Here is a 15,437-nt window from a genome sequence, read left to right as displayed (position 1 = left end):
GGGGGGGGGGGGAAATCACAACTATAAGATGAGAAAAATACATTTCAAGCTATCAACTACAACAGAATTCTTGTGGGTTTATCTATTCAGGGTTTTCAGCAGGTTCTGTTGAAAATAAAAATGTGGAAGATGTTGTATGGGATGACATCTCAACCTATGTCAGTGACAAGGAGTGTCCCTCAGGGATCCATACTGGGCCCAGTGTTACTTAATATCTTTATTTATGACATTGTCAAAGGGATCAAGTGCGCTGTACCTGGATTTGCAGGTGACACCAAGCAGAGTGGTGTGGTGGACACACCTGAAGGATGAGATGGCCATCCAGAGGGACCAGGAAAAACTTGAGCAGTGGGGTCATGGGAATCTCATGTGGTTGAACAAGTGCAAGGGGCTGCACCTGGGTCAGGGCAACCCCCGGTATCAACACAGGCTGGGGATGAACAGATCAGAGCAGCCCTGCTGAGAAGGACTTTGGGGTGCTGGTGGATGAGAGGTTGGACATGACCCAGCAATGTGCACTCACAGCCCAGAGAGCCAAATGTGTCCTGGGCTGCATCCAAAGCAGCGTGGGCAGCAGGGGAGGGAAGGGATTCTGCGCCTCTGCTCTGCTCTGGTGAGACCCCACCTGCAGTGCTGTATCCAGCTCAGAGGCCCTTAGCACAGGAAGGACATTGACCTCTTGGAGTGAGTCCAGGGGATGTCTCCACAGTGATCAGAGGGATGGGGCACCTCTCCTATGAGCAAAGGCTGAGAGAATTGGGAATTTCCAGCCCAGGGAAGAGGGGTCTCCAGGGTGACCTAATTGCTGCCTTGCAGTACCTGGGAGCCTAAAAGAAAGATGGTGGGAGACTTTTTACAAGGGCATGTGGTGATAGGACAAGGAGGAATGGCTTCAAACTAAAAGAGAGTAGGTTTAGATTACATAGTAGGAAGAAGAAATTCTTTACTGTGAGGTGTTTATGCACTGAAAGAGCTTTCCCACAGAAGTTGTGGGTGCCTCATCCTGAAAAGTGTTCAAGGCCAGGTTGGACAGGGCTTTAAAGGAGCAATGTGGTCTAGTGAGAAGTGTCCCTTCCCGTGGCAAGAACTGCATATTCTTTAGTGTCCCATCCCAAACCATTTTATGATTTTATGATTCAGGATATTATAAAGGTCATGTCATGTTCAGGTTTTCCAAAGTTGCTGGAGATTTTGCATGCTTTTCTGAGTGACTTGATGAATTTCTGGGTTATGAAAAGTTGAGGACCACTGAGGCAGCGTTTCAGCTCCCACAAAATCAAAGTGGTTCAAATAGTCACAAGAAGCAGCAATAGATTCATTCTCCAGATCTGTTTTCAGGAGTCAGAATTCGATTTTCAAGGCAGGTGTTGCTTGCTGATCCATATGACTGCACATACACATCAAAGTTCAATGTGATGAGTTGAAGCTCTGCAGAATTCAAGGTTCTATCTGAAGAATTTCCAGTGTGTCAGAGCATGATGCTACATGTTTTTGAACAGCTTAGCTCTGGAGACATCTTGAAGCCAGTCTGTCATACTAGTCCAGGCTTGTAGTGGCCCTGTCATCATCCAGTGAGTTCTCACTGCCATCCCCCTCTCTCCAAGTGTATCATGGACCAGAGCTGGGGCTAAACAGTGCCAGCTGGGCTTTGCTTTCTGTGGTTTATATAGGTAGCCCACAGCAAAAATTTAATGCTGAAGATGTATTTCACCATAAAACTGCAGTGCTTAAGGAGATTCTTCTACCTTGAACATACATTGTGCTTGTAGCAGCTCAGCCTAGAATCTTACAAATGAGCTGAACACGCTTTCATTCACATGTGTCTTGCACAGGACCGGGACACAGACAAGAAGAGAATTGAAGAGCTGCTGGAGGAGAACATGGTCTTGGAGATTGCACAGAAACAGAGCATGAACGAGTCTGCACACCTAGGCTGGGAACTAGAACAACTGTCTAAAAGCACTGATCTTGCAGATAGTGAGTACCAGCTGGGGTAGCTGTGGTGTTTGTGGTCTGTTTCAGAATAAACAGATTGGTTGACTGAGATGGGAACAGAAGCTGAATCCGAGATTGGAAAGCTTTCCTCATTCAGCCACTTGACTTTGACCTTGATTTTCTTGAACTTCTAAAATATATTCCTCTTTCTTTCACTTTCTTTTGAAGCATCAAAATGTTTTGCTTTTGTTTTGTTCATCACTGAGAGAGTGACTTTTAAGTATTACACTTTAATAAAAATTTAAGAAAAAAAAAGGCTTTGTAAATTACACAGCAGAAATGTCACATTGAATATTTCTGACTGAATGGTTGGGTGGAGTCGGTGATCTTTAGTATTCTTTAGTACAGTTAATACAGACAATTAGCTGGTCTTTAAGTCCCAGGAAGTAATGCATGCTGAAGTCATTTATTTTTACTAGATACTGAAAAATGTGTGCAGTTAAAATAACTGGCTGATTTTTTTTTTCTTTGAGTGGTTGATTTGATTTCCATAACTATCACAAACATAACTAATTCTTTCTTCACTGGACAGGTCTTAGCATTAGTTTCTGTGTTTAACATTTATTCTGTCTATCATACCAGCCTAAATAACTATCCTAAGTGGAACTTGGGAAATATAAGCTATTTCCTCTAATTTAACATGCAGCTTTTATTGAGTATTCACCTTATTTTGCTAAGACTTGAATGTTTGGCTTTGTGTACCAGGAACAGTATTGAACTTGAAGACAAAAGAATAAATTAGAGTAAGCAGATGTTTTCAGTGAAAGTGTCTAGAATAGCTTTGCTTTTTTAAACAGCTGTATGTATGGCTGACACCAATTCTGAAATCTTCTTGCTGTCTAGGATCCAAGTTCTCTTCACTAAGATTAATAGCTAGTTAATTGTTACTTTTAAAAAAGCAATCTTGCAAAGCAGGTTGTGTTAGCCTGAGAAATGAATGTCGCTCTGTTATTCCGTCTGTGTTACCAAGGATATTGCTCGTTGTGTTAGTGGGGAGAAAACACAGTTCTCTCAAAACTTAGAAATTTTGATCAAGAGTATTTCAGAAAAATATAAAAATACCTAAATGTTATGTCCTGTTTAAAATACCAAGTTTTGTTCCTTCCTGATCTGCTTTCACTGTTCATGTAATAGAAGGAAGAATGCTAGTTACCTTTTATTTACTAATTTCTATCAAACATAACTGTCAAAATTTGCTTGAGTGATTTATCATTGCACTGATGTTTAGAATTTTAGCACTGGAACTTCAGGAATTCTTTTATTAACCAAAGAAAAAGAGTGAGGAACTGAGATTGTCCATAAACTTCTATTCAGTAGGAAAAAAAATAGTAAAGGAGGCTGGAATTTTTTTTTTTTTAAGGTGATTTAACTTTGGACTTTTATTTCATGGGCATGCTGTTCTGATTTTACAGTACTTCTCTGTAAGAAGTTTTATTTCAATCCATGTTGCTGTTCTGAATGCAGCTTGTTTGTACAAATAGAGTCAGACTGCAAAACTCTTTTGGAAAATCTCTTGTTCCTGGATATCAAGTTGAGTCTGCAAGGGTGGCAGAGAGAAGATTTAACCAGCTAGTTTGATATATTTTGTTAAAAATACTTGTCCCCATGCTTATTTTTAAAATTAATTTCGGGGGACTCCACTTCAGAACGGAACTCAACTGGAGTAGTTTAGTTAATGTTAACTATTTGAGTCTTCACTTGACCAAAGCCCTCCAGGTGATGCCCCATAAAAGAGGCAAACAGGGTTTTTCCAATCTCGGAAAGTTGCCAGCTTAAAATACTCAGTTTCCTGTAGTGTTTATTTAGAAACAGTTATTAATTTTCTTAGATTTAAACACAATGTTAAAGTCAATTTCATACGAAATGTGGTTTTGAGGTGATGGGTAGCAATTATTTCATGTGAACAAGAAGGTTGCTCTTGCAATTATCCAAATTCTGGGCAGAGAGATCAATAGAGCAGTGAGACTTGGGTGATGGATTTTGAGGCTGAGAGGTAGTGACACTTTTGATCTACAAGCATTGAGTAAAATAACATCTCTGTTGTAAAACTTCAATAAATTTTATTAGTTCTGAGATTTTAACTTCAGACACTTCTCAGATCAGCATTCTGATGGGTGTCCTGTGCCTAGTAGTAAATTATTCTCTGTGATTCAGCATACTCTTGATGAAGAAGCTGCAAAGATAAGCACTGGAATGATCTTTTTTTAAGAATTTTTTCTATGACTAAATGTGATTCAATACCTGAGTTTTCACTAGCTCTTGGAAGTGCACTACCTTGCTGTTTTAGCAAACACTTAGCAGGGGTTTACTTTCTGCCTTAATTTCTTTCCTATGATGAAAGTATGAGATGGTATCAATATATATATTGTTATTAACAGTAGACGTGCTCCCAGCATGACTAAATTTAAGAAGAGTTAAGAAAGTCAGCAACTTTTGAGATGGCTGGCTGTTCAGATAGTACTCTATTTATTAAAGGTATCAATATGTGAAAATGGGTTCTGTTTTTAACCAAGTATTTACTTGGTTAAAAACAGCAGTCCAGCTGAAATTGTAAGACTGACAGCAAAAAAAAAAAAAAAAAAAATTACCAGCAGTCCAGCTGAAATTGTAAGACTGACAGCAATAGTCTTCATCCAAGTGGATCTATGTTTGTGAGTTGATTAATGCCACCTTCTGCTTCTCATGTTTCAACAGCCAGAAAGTCCTTTGTGTTTGAGTTGAATGAATGTGCTTCAAGTCGAATACTGAAGCTAGAGAAGGATAATCAGAGCCTGCAGAACACAATCCAAGAGCTGAGAGATGCCTCCTTGACCTCCAGAGAGAGCAGCCTGAAGTTTGTGGAACTGGAAAAGGAAAATCAGCAGCTTAGCAAAAAGGTAATTTGCTCACAGGGACAAATGGAGCTCTTAGTTTTTTTAAACACAGTGCACAAAGGGCTGCTCAGCATTCCTGAATGATGAGAGTTTTCAGGGAGTTCACCCGTGATCCCCATAAGATTGACCATGATTTTGGCCCTGTGTATTTAATTGCATTCTAAAGCAGTTAAATTCTAAGAATTTTATTTAATGCCTTCTACTTCACTGCCTGCTTGTGTGCATCATTATAAGAAAAAGTGACTGTTCCAGTTAAATAAAAACTAGTTTTCAGTGCCTGTTTGCCCCTGTCAGATTGTACTGTTGATTGTGTCCCTTTTCGTTGTCTCACAACAGTCACTACTGGGAAAAGTCACGTTGAACTATTTTTGTTTTTTGAAAGTTTAATAATTTTTACATGTAAGTCAAATTACACAGGTGAATTCAGGTTAGTATTTTCTGAATGTCTTTCTTGCTGTCCAGAGCCCTGGACCTGATTTTTCTTTTTTTTTTTTTTTTTCTTCTTGTCTGTTATAAATTCTCTAGTGTGTTTCTCTCTCTCTCTGCAAAGGTATCAGTTCTTTCAGTCTTTGTAACAAACATGTAGGTCATCACTTTATAAATATACTTACATGTACATGTGTGTTGTACTCTGTTATTAACTGGGATTTCGTTTAGCTGAAATGCCAGCTCAGTGCTTGTCCTTGTGAAACACACTGCTCAGTTCACCTCCAACTACCAGCCTTATTTTTGTCTGACTAGTTACTTGAATCCTCAGTTCTGATGAATTGATCCAAGTGCTGCTGGGAAAAAAAGGACGCTTCCTATTCTGAAGTATTTTCATGTTGGATATTTTCACATTCCTTCTATTCATAAACTATCCAGAATACAAGGCTCATATCTCCTTTTCCTGTTACTGCTGTAACCTGTGTGAGACATTGATGCCATCAGAAATTATTTCAGTTCTGTTTGGCTTGCCTGTGAACTATCTGAACCCCTTAAAGGACAAGAGGAGAAAGCACCTAGATATGAAATGCTGCTTGTGGATTCCTAGATTATAACAAGCCCATTTGTCTACCAGGGAGAGCAGTATCTAGCACTGGATCATTCCATCTCCTGGAGAGATGAATTTGCTAAGTCGAGATCAGTTCTGCTTCTTTTCCTTCTTTTGTGAACAAGGAGAACTGCAAAGATTTAGTTCACTCTAATATTCCTTCCACTTCTATTTATGACCTGTTGTGTATAAGTCTTTCAATCCAGCTCTAATTTACATGCCTAAAATTGGAGATGGAGGCATAGAAAGCACTCAGCAGATACCTGTGGTGTACAGCAATTTAAGTCACTTGAACAACTGTGGTCAACCTCTGGCTTTGCCCCAGGCAGATTCCTGTGGGCACCTCCTGTTAAGGCACTGTACTGGTGCCAACAGTTGTGATTCCCCTCAATTAGAATACAGCAAAGTGTGCCAGGGGAAATAATAGGCAAAGTCTCTGATTTGTTGCAAAATGTTTACTACAGTGGGCAGGGAAGAGTGCAAGAGCTCTGGAGGAGTGTTCAAGTCAAGCACATGTAAGTCAGAGGACAAGAGATAAAGAAGTATTTTTCTCAAATGTTTTGTATCTTTGGGCTTCTTTTGGGTAACTTTCCTGAGATATTCATAATAAAATATTGTCTCCTTAAAGTCATTTAACTGAGCTGAGATTTCATCCACTGACACTTTCAAAAATTGTTGTTTGAATATGCTTGTTAATCTGCTTGATCCAGTGCTTGATGGGATCATGTAGCCGAGACAGGATTATTCAGGTAGTTCAAGAGATGTTATAAAGGAAAAGTTGTGTACATATTTTTTTTTTCCTTCCTTACAAGGTTTTCAGAGGAGCTAGTAGTAAAAATCCTCTTTTCAGGCACACTCAAGTAGTAGCAGTCCAAGCCTGTCTGTTGTCTCTGCCTTTCTGACTTACTGAAAAGAGCTGTAAACAGTACTGTCTTTCTTGCCTCCAGTTTTCTGGGAAATGCAGATGAAGATCAGCTGAGCTACTGAGTTTGTTGCAGCTTTCTCTGAACAGCTCCTTTGAGACCAATGAACCTCCACTCCACTTGGTTACATTTCTGACTGCTGAGCCCTCCTTATCTCCAATCTGGGCAGCCCCTGCCTGTTTAAACACTTCCTGTAATGAGGGGCATGTTGACATAGGCAGAGCCCAGCCTCCAGCTATTTCCCACTTGTAAGAATTAGGTTTAATACCCCTTTCATTGACATTTTCACTGTTGGCAGACTTGATAATAATGAAACAAAAATGAGCTGATACTTGTGCAGAGCTGTAGCTGCTCACAGTACTTTGCAAGCTTAAAAAGTAATTATTTCCTGACTTGGGGAGTATAGTTCCCAGAACCTCTTGGTTCTAAGTACTGAAGAGCTACAGCTTTTCTATTCTTCATGCATTACAAGTACAACTTTCAAAATGAATAAATAAGAAAACTTTGCTTCTTGTAGGACTGGAGTCTTAGTCACACATCTTTCAAATGCTGTATTGTCACCTGCTGGGGAGAAGAACACAAGGAGTGGGAGCATAAACTTGATCACTCCAGTGCTTTAGTGTTTTTCCTCTGTTCCTATTTTAGGTTGATGTTTTGGTCTTTTTTAGTGTTGTTGCTCACTGAAGTGTCTTAATAACTTTGTCTGCATTCACTGGTAGAGTAAGACCGTAAGTGATGGAGAGGCTAGGAGGAGGAGGCAAGTTCCTTAGGAAGGGGAGCACCAGAAACTTAATCACTGTGGACAGGAGCATAACAGGGCATTCAGCAGTCAGTGAACTAAATGTTTCTTACTGCTGTGCCTTACATGCTCTGATCTTAAAAGGCATGAAGGAAGAGTCTTAGCACTGTGAGAAAAACAAGAAGTCCATTTCCTCCTCTGAGACTGGTAACTGCAGGAGAGAGGGATTTAATCTTTCAGTCATAGTCCCCATCTCATTTCTCTCTGGTCTTCAAAATGACTTAAAGTGCAAACAGTCCTTTTGTCTAGCTGTGGTTGATGTGTTTTGGTGTGTTCTCTTCACACAGATTGAGAAGTTGCAAAATCAAATTGAAAAAGAGAAGCAAAGCAATCAAGATTTGGAAACCTTGAGTGAGGAGCTGATAAAAGATAAAGAGCAGCTACAGGTTGTCATGGAGACTCTAAAAGCCGACAAAGACAGACAGGTGTGAACTTCTCAAATGTAATATGACAACATGTGCTCAGTAATGGTAATTCAGTGATGCCATTTAGAGCATCTGGTTCTCTCAGGGAGACAAAGCAATTTGAGAGCTATTAAGTGCAGGTTGAACTTGTTCAAATCTAGGTTAAAAGCTTCTTCAAGTGTAAAAGCCCAGCATGTTTTGCTGATTCCTGCTCTTGTTACCATAGGGGAATCTTCAGGCTATTATATGAACAGACATTCCCCCTTGAGCAAAAAAAGCCCTTGGACCTTACTAAATGGAATACCAACTGGTTTTAGGATGTGTAAATAAATCCCTATTTTGTTGCTGGAGATTGGTCTTCCACCACCTCTATGGTGTGACTGGTTTGTTTGAGGTTCTTTAGCCACCCAGCCTTTTTGCTGTATTTAAAAGAGATGCTGAGAAAGTACTTATGCCTTCTGGATTGACATTTTAATTGCCCTTCAGCTTTTATCACTGTACTGCAGTTCATGTGCAATGCCTGAAAACTCTTCTTACAGGTTTTGTGCAAGTATAATCTATACTAATTTGACAAATTAAAAAAAATACGGACATAGATCATTAGAGACCGGTCTGAATATTCTCAGCCTGCATTAAAATTTACTCTAAGCTTTTGTGAGGTGAAAATTAAATACCAAAATGTCTTATTTGTGTAGTTCTTTTCATCTAATAGGATTTTTACCCAGACTTCTCCCTGGGAAACTGTACTTTACCAACAAAGTCTTACATTTTAGTTAGAGCAAATACAGAATCTTTGTGGTAGGAATTAATACATGGTTTGAAGGCAGGGCAGGAAGTAAAAACAGAAATATTTCCAGATGTTAAAAAAGAGCAGTTTGTGATTCTTTTCAGGTATAGTCCCTTTTGATTTGTGTGGATGTTGTCTGGTATAAGAATCAAATGCTAATTGCAGTCTAAATTACAATTGCATGAGCTGAAATTTGACCAGTGGGGTGAGTGTACTGTCCTTACAGGAAGTGTCTTTAATGACATCTGTAACTGCTCTACATTTTCAAGTATTCTGAGGTTCCTGGCACCTTACCAGAGATAATTTCAGTCTTCAGGTTCCAAAGATGAAGGTAAACCTAGATAGAAAGATACCCTCTATTAAAAATTATTCATAACAAAGCATCTTCTCTAAGATGTTCTCTGAAGGTCTTCTGTCTGCTTTCTCCTTCTGCCCCAGCCTTCTTGGATGGTAGCAGGAATGTAGCACAGTTTTTAATTCATTAAAATCATGAGTTACCAGAGGTAAAAACTTTTTTCCAATAGTTTGGGTTCTTGGTTGTAGTCAGTAACTTGCTGAGAATTTTTTCTTGGATTAAATGGATATGATTTTGTTAACAATCATCTCTCTGCTTTAGTACTAATTTGTACTACACTTGTAAGGTAAATTAATAACATTTGCACAACTGTTTATGTAGATAAAGGACCTTAAACAAGAAAATGATCACCTTAATCAAGTTGTCTTATCTCTGAGACAAAGATCGCAAGTGAGCAGCGAGGCAAGAGTGAAAGATATTGAGAAAGAGAATAAAATCCTTCATGAAACAGTAACTGAGACGAGCAGCAAACTGAGCAAGCTGGAATTTGAGAAGAAACAATTGCAAAAGGATTTTGACCAGGTTAGAGAAAAAGTGGAGAGAGTAGAAGAAATGGAAAAAGAGCTCCACCGGCTGGAGAGGGAGAATGAACAGCTCACAAAAAAGGCAGCAGTGATGAAAATAGTGACAGAAAAAGTGGAAGTTCTTGAGCAAGAGAATGGCAATCTGGAAGTGGAAAATAGGAAACTAAGAAAGTCCTTGGACACATTACAAAATATTTCCATCCGGCTTGGTGACCTGGAAAGGGACAACAAGCAATTGGATGAAGAAAATTTGGAGCTTAGAAGAGTAGTAGAGACCATGAGATTTACCAGCACAAAAATGGCACAAATAGAAGCAGAAAATAAAGATTTGGAGAGGGAGAAGGAGGACTTAAGAAAAAATGTGGAAATGTTAAAAGCAATGAACAAGAAATCAGAGAGGTTGGAGCTAAGCTATCAGAGTATCAGTTCTGAAAACCAGAGACTTCAGCAAATTGTGGAGAACAGCAGTAAAAAAATCCAGGAATTAGAAAAAGAAGTTCAGGGAATGGAGAGTGAAAATCAGGTCCTTCTGAGGAACCTTGAAGAGCTAAAGGTTTCTGCCAAACAGCTAGAGAGGTTAGAAAAGGAAAACAAAGCCCTAGAACAAGGAATGTCTCAGCTAGAAAAAGACAAAAAAATGCTAGAGAAGGAAACAAAACGGCTTTGGCAGCAAGTGGAGCTGAAAGATGCTATTTTGGATGACAGTACAGTAAAGCTGGCAATTGTTGAGAAGGAAAACAAGACACTAGAAAAGGAAATTGCTCGATTCAGAGATTCATCTAGTAAACTGAAGGAGTTTGAAAAGGACAATAAAGACCTCCTAAAGCAAGTTACAATTGATAAGAGAACACTAGCTACACTGAGAGAGGTAAGCAAAATAATTCTCCTGGGTTGTATGCTGCTATATTTTTTTCAGCTCAGTGAATTACTAAAGGGATATATCTGGCCCACAGGAGATTTTCACAGCCTTAACAACATTCCCTGGAAAGTGTTGCCTTGGAAAGTGGAACATGCCAAGAACTGCACTTGGTGCAGTTTTGCCGTATTCCACACTGTATCCACAATAGAGTCTCAAAATAATGTCTTTTTTTTCATGTAGAATAACATTTTAAAACAGCTCTTATGTGGTGCCTGTTAACCAAAGACTTTGACACTTTGTCTGTGACCGAGCTCCAGGAGGGGAGATAGACTCTCAGGTCTAGGAATTTCTAACACTTGCTGAGGACACATTGACATCCCTGTTCTGAAAGAGACAAAACCATGCCAAATGACCAACCTAAAGCAGCTGCACCAAGATGTTGCTTTACAGCTACCTTACAGCATCTTTCCCCAATGCTTCCCTGCTGCATGAGAACATGCCAAGCAGCAGTGAGCTCTCCCTGCAGTGAGCATTAGGACATTGGCAATCTGAGGATGTGTGTGCTGGAATCCGACACTCCTGTAAGTGGCCTATGAGCAGATCCAGATTATTGCAACTTGCTCTCATTGCCTGTCCCAGCTGCTGTTGTCCTGCTAGAGACAGGATTTCCTGTACAGGAGCATGAAAAGGAAAAAGGATTGTGCTGCAGTACCTCAGTGAAATAGATAAGTTTAGCAAAGTTAATACAGTCAGCAATCATTTTACTTCAAGGTTTAGTTTTATTTCTGTTTTTGAAGCATTAGTGTAATTTTGAGGAGGAGAAATAAAGTCTGCCAGAAACACTTGACATAGTTCCAAGTTATTTCCTATCCAACTTTCCTTAAAAATTAATAAAACAATATAATTTCTGAGAAGGCTCCTTTATAATCTTTCTATTCTCAGACTTTTGTGGATTTCCAGTGGTGCAGACCCATACAGTAGCCCATCTTCTTTTCCTTAGTTGCTTTCTATAGATCCTGCATAGGAAGTTCATGGATGTTAAAGGCACCTCTTTACAGAACGTTTGACTGGCACTGGCCTTAAACATATGCTTTTTACCTTGCCATGCAAATGAATTCTTGGCTAAATTTGTGATGTTAGAGAACTATTGAATACCTACAGTTTAACAAAGTATTTTTATAAAATTTTATTCTTGCTTCTGCTTGATATTCAGAATAATTGTTGAAGTTCTTCAGTAGCTTTTTTGTTCTTCATGTGTTGTTTAAGAAAACTTTTAGTAGAAATACAAGAAATGTAGATCTCTATGATTCATTTGTATTTCAGAGAATTTTGAATGGTAGGGATCTTCACATCTAGCTGTGCACCAAAAATAATTTGTCCTTTTTAGAAATACAGGCTGGCACTATGTTTCTCCAGGCCATTTTCATACAAACTACTTTACTGGCATAACAGCAAAGCATTGTCCCAATATACCTTCTGGTACAATGCTGCCAAGTCTTCTTGTATAACTTCATTGCTGGGTTCTGCTTTAGTTTCTTCCCAAAGAAACCTAAATGAAACCAGGCTACATCAGTAGATACCAGAATAAGTGATCAAGCTCTTGCATCCGGAGCTGTCCTGTCTCTTATGCTACAATGTAGTTACACTTTTGAAATTTTGGGCTGTAATTTACCATATGTCAGAAACTCAGTGCATTATTCACTATTGACCCTGTTACCAAGTCCCTTGGTAATAACATCATAGCCATTATACCTCAGTTGACTTCCATACTGAAGTCCTGATGCTCCTCTGTGTGTACCAGTGCTGGCAGGGCTCTTTGTCCTAGCTGAGAGGTGGGAACTCCCTCTGCTGGTGTCCCCTGCCCTGCACACATCTCTGTGGCACAGAAATCGGGTGGTGTCTCCTGGCCCACACATTCCCTCCTTTGGCAGGCAGGCACAAAGCCAGTGTTGGCAGAAGTAGTTCAGTACAGAGAGTGAGACAAAGGCCAAAAGAAGCATTCTGCAGATTTATTTCAAGTGACCTATAAATAAAACCAATCAGTTTAATTCTGCACTCGGCTGTCACTGATGAAAAATTTTAGCTGACCTAGTTGAAGCTAGGATTTTATCCAATGAATTTTTCAGTACTCTGACAAAAAAATGTATAGTGATGGATAATTACCACCCTTTGCAAGGCAACTAATCATGTTAATGCTGTTTCAGGATTTGGTCCTGGAGAAGCTGAAGAGTCAAAAGTTGTCTAGTGAGCTGGACAAACTGAGCCAGGAGCTGGAGAAGATGGGATTGAACAAAGAGCTGCTGCTGGAGGATGATAATGGCAATGATGACACGTAAGAAAACTTGGCTCTTCTAGTCATTCTTTTGACTCACCCTAACTGAAGCCCTTTGCCTTTCTTTTGGGTTCTCATCTGCCTCCTTGCCATTACCCTTAACAGTTTTAGACATAAACCACATTTTTCTGAGGTAAGCTTGGCAGCATACTGTAAGTTTTGCAAAACATTTTTTGGGTGGATGGAAGAAAGGCCACTTTCTCTGTCCATGCTAGCAGTGTTACTACAGTTCCTCTGTACTCCCCAGCAGAGTAGCTGGGTATCTATTTCAGTGTGTATTTCCCTCCATGTTCTCTTTAACAAGTGAAAATATGTCTATTAAACAGTGTCTGTCATTACTTCATGTAATTGCTGATCCAGATACCTGTTAATATAAACACAGATGTTGCCTAAAATATATCTAAAATATATGGCAAGGAATTCCTGTGTAAGTCCTGTAGTAATGAACACAGAAAATCCCAACAACCTGTCTGTATATTGGCTCCTTGGTAAGACCTACTTAGAGAAACATACCCATCTTGTAGGAGTCTTTAAACTGTGCATGTTCCTCCCTGTCAAGAATGTACAAAAGAGCCATAAGAAGAGTTTTCTGTAGTGTAATTATGGGAAAAAGAGAGAAACTTATTTTCTTTCAAGTTATGGAACTCTTTGGTATTTCTGTAGAACTGTGCTGGTGTTAACCTCTATTAAAAATGATTGGCTTTTTCATAAGTGAATTCCCCAGCTATAATATATCAGTAGCAATCTGCAGCAGTAGAAGAAATCATTTTCCTGAAGAAGCAAGCATGTATAATTTAACATGTGGTGTTAAATTCCCAGAGATTGGGAACGGGTGAAGGTGAAGTCTGCTATTTAGATGGTAGTTCTTATCCTAGTGGCAGACATTGGAAAGCTATTATCATATTTTTCAGAAAATACAAGGTTCTAGAAAGCAAAACTGAATCAGCACTAAAATCAGCTCTAGCTGTGAAAGAGGAGAAGATTGCAGTGCTGGAAGCTCAAGTGAAAGACTTCCTGAACTTGAACCAGCAGTTACAGAATGATCTAAATATGGTAAGAGCTTAAGTGAATTTTAATTTTTCACATTGCAGTTCTGCACATTCACATTTGGGATTTTTTTGGTTTGAGGTTTGATTTTTTTATTTTTTTTTAAGAACAGGTTCTCTCTGCCCTTCCCTATACACATCCTTTCCAAGAACCTTTTTTTCACTGGACTGCCTTTTTTTGTCCCTTTCTATATATTGACACAAAATTAATAAAAAAATTTTGGGCTGGGGCACATCAGGAGGGGTTTTCTTGGATAATTGCTCTTTTTAGATCTGTTTTCCCTTTTTTTTTTGTTGGCATGGCTATATTTTTCTGCTTTGTTTAGTGGAAACATAGGCTGAGGAAGACTGCAGTTGAAACATCACACCTAAGAACAGCCTGTTAGTTAGGTGTCAGTGAGCTGGAGTCTAAAGGCACCTGACTGGAGGCCAAGAGAAGTGGATTCTTCCACCTGTGTCATTACTGTGATGTAGTGTAATGGTTGTTGCCTCTCTTAAAGTCTGTACAGTGCAAGAGAGGAGTGACACATCCCACCATTATTAATGCATTATTCCAGTTCCTTCAGTGTTGAAGGTTGTTGCTTGTTGACTGTGTAGGTGAAGAAGGACTTTGATGCACTTCAGCAGACCCAGCAGGATGGGCAGTATGCTCAGAAGTCACTGAAGAATTCAGCAGAGAAGCTCATTCCCAACCAGCAAATGAATGAGAAATTGGAAAAAGGGCACCAAGATGCTACCACAGAGCTGCTTAAACTGAAGGACAGGGCCATTGAACTGGAAAGGAATGTAAGACTTCTCCTATTTCCTCTTAGCTCATAGGCTTCTCTTGTGCTCTTGAGTTGGTTAGTGGAAACTGGATTTTTGAGCTTAAAGTAATCTGGGAGGTTTTCTGGTGCACCCAAGTCTACCAGATTCCTTGGGTGTCTCTTGGGACTGCATGGGACTTAAGTGCTTCATGTGTCTTGTGTCCATCTTGTTGCATCTTTGTAGAGATTAATGTGTGTAACATCTCTCCTACCTTTATTTAATGTTTGGAAGAGGGTTTTTTTATGCCTTTGTTGCAGAATGATCATCACTAATTGGTTGTCATCTTTGATAGTACTCCAGATGATCAGGACAGCTGTTTCTGTTCTTCCTGTCACCCCTTCAATGCCATATCTCTTTCAGAATGCAGCTCTGCATACTGAGAAGCAGCTGCTTAAGGAACAGCTAAAGCATTTGGAAACACAGAATGTCTCATTCAACAATCAGATCCTGACACTACAAAAGCAAAATATCTTCCTTCAGGAGCATAACACTGCCCTGCAGACACAGACAGCCAAACTCCAGGTCAGGACATCCTTTTGCCTCTGTGCCAGGAGGTTGGATTTGATTATAGTAGTGTGGAGAAGATGGCAGCTAATAATGAAATGTTTGTGTTGGTAGGCTGATGTAACGATGGAAAGATGAGGCCCAGGAGGTGGAGCTTAGTTTGAGGTCTGAATTGAAGTGAAATTGTCTGGTATCT

The 15,437-nt window shown here is 39.5% G+C and overlaps 1 protein-coding gene across 2 annotated transcripts in view; it reads left to right on the top strand.

Annotated features, from left to right (window-relative positions):
- CCDC88C (coiled-coil domain containing 88C) overlaps positions 1 to 15,437 on the top strand; it is a 95,268-nt gene that overhangs the window by 59,340 nt on the left and 20,491 nt on the right. For both annotated transcript variants that reach the window (XM_058840340.1, XM_058840331.1), the window contains exons 12-19: positions 1,833 to 1,977; positions 4,690 to 4,871; positions 7,911 to 8,048; positions 9,491 to 10,561; positions 12,757 to 12,884; positions 13,796 to 13,937; positions 14,528 to 14,716; positions 15,098 to 15,259. In XM_058840340.1, the coding sequence (XP_058696323.1) occupies positions 1,833 to 1,977; positions 4,690 to 4,871; positions 7,911 to 8,048; positions 9,491 to 10,561; positions 12,757 to 12,884; positions 13,796 to 13,937; positions 14,528 to 14,716; positions 15,098 to 15,259 (2,157 nt within the window). The remainder of the gene's footprint in view (positions 1 to 1,832; positions 1,978 to 4,689; positions 4,872 to 7,910; positions 8,049 to 9,490; positions 10,562 to 12,756; positions 12,885 to 13,795; positions 13,938 to 14,527; positions 14,717 to 15,097; positions 15,260 to 15,437) is intronic.

Source organism: Poecile atricapillus, chromosome 1 (genome assembly GCF_030490865.1).
Source record: "Poecile atricapillus isolate bPoeAtr1 chromosome 1, bPoeAtr1.hap1, whole genome shotgun sequence".
Lineage (NCBI taxonomy): Eukaryota > Metazoa > Chordata > Aves > Passeriformes > Paridae > Poecile > Poecile atricapillus.
This window is presented reverse-complemented; position numbering and strand designations above follow the sequence as displayed.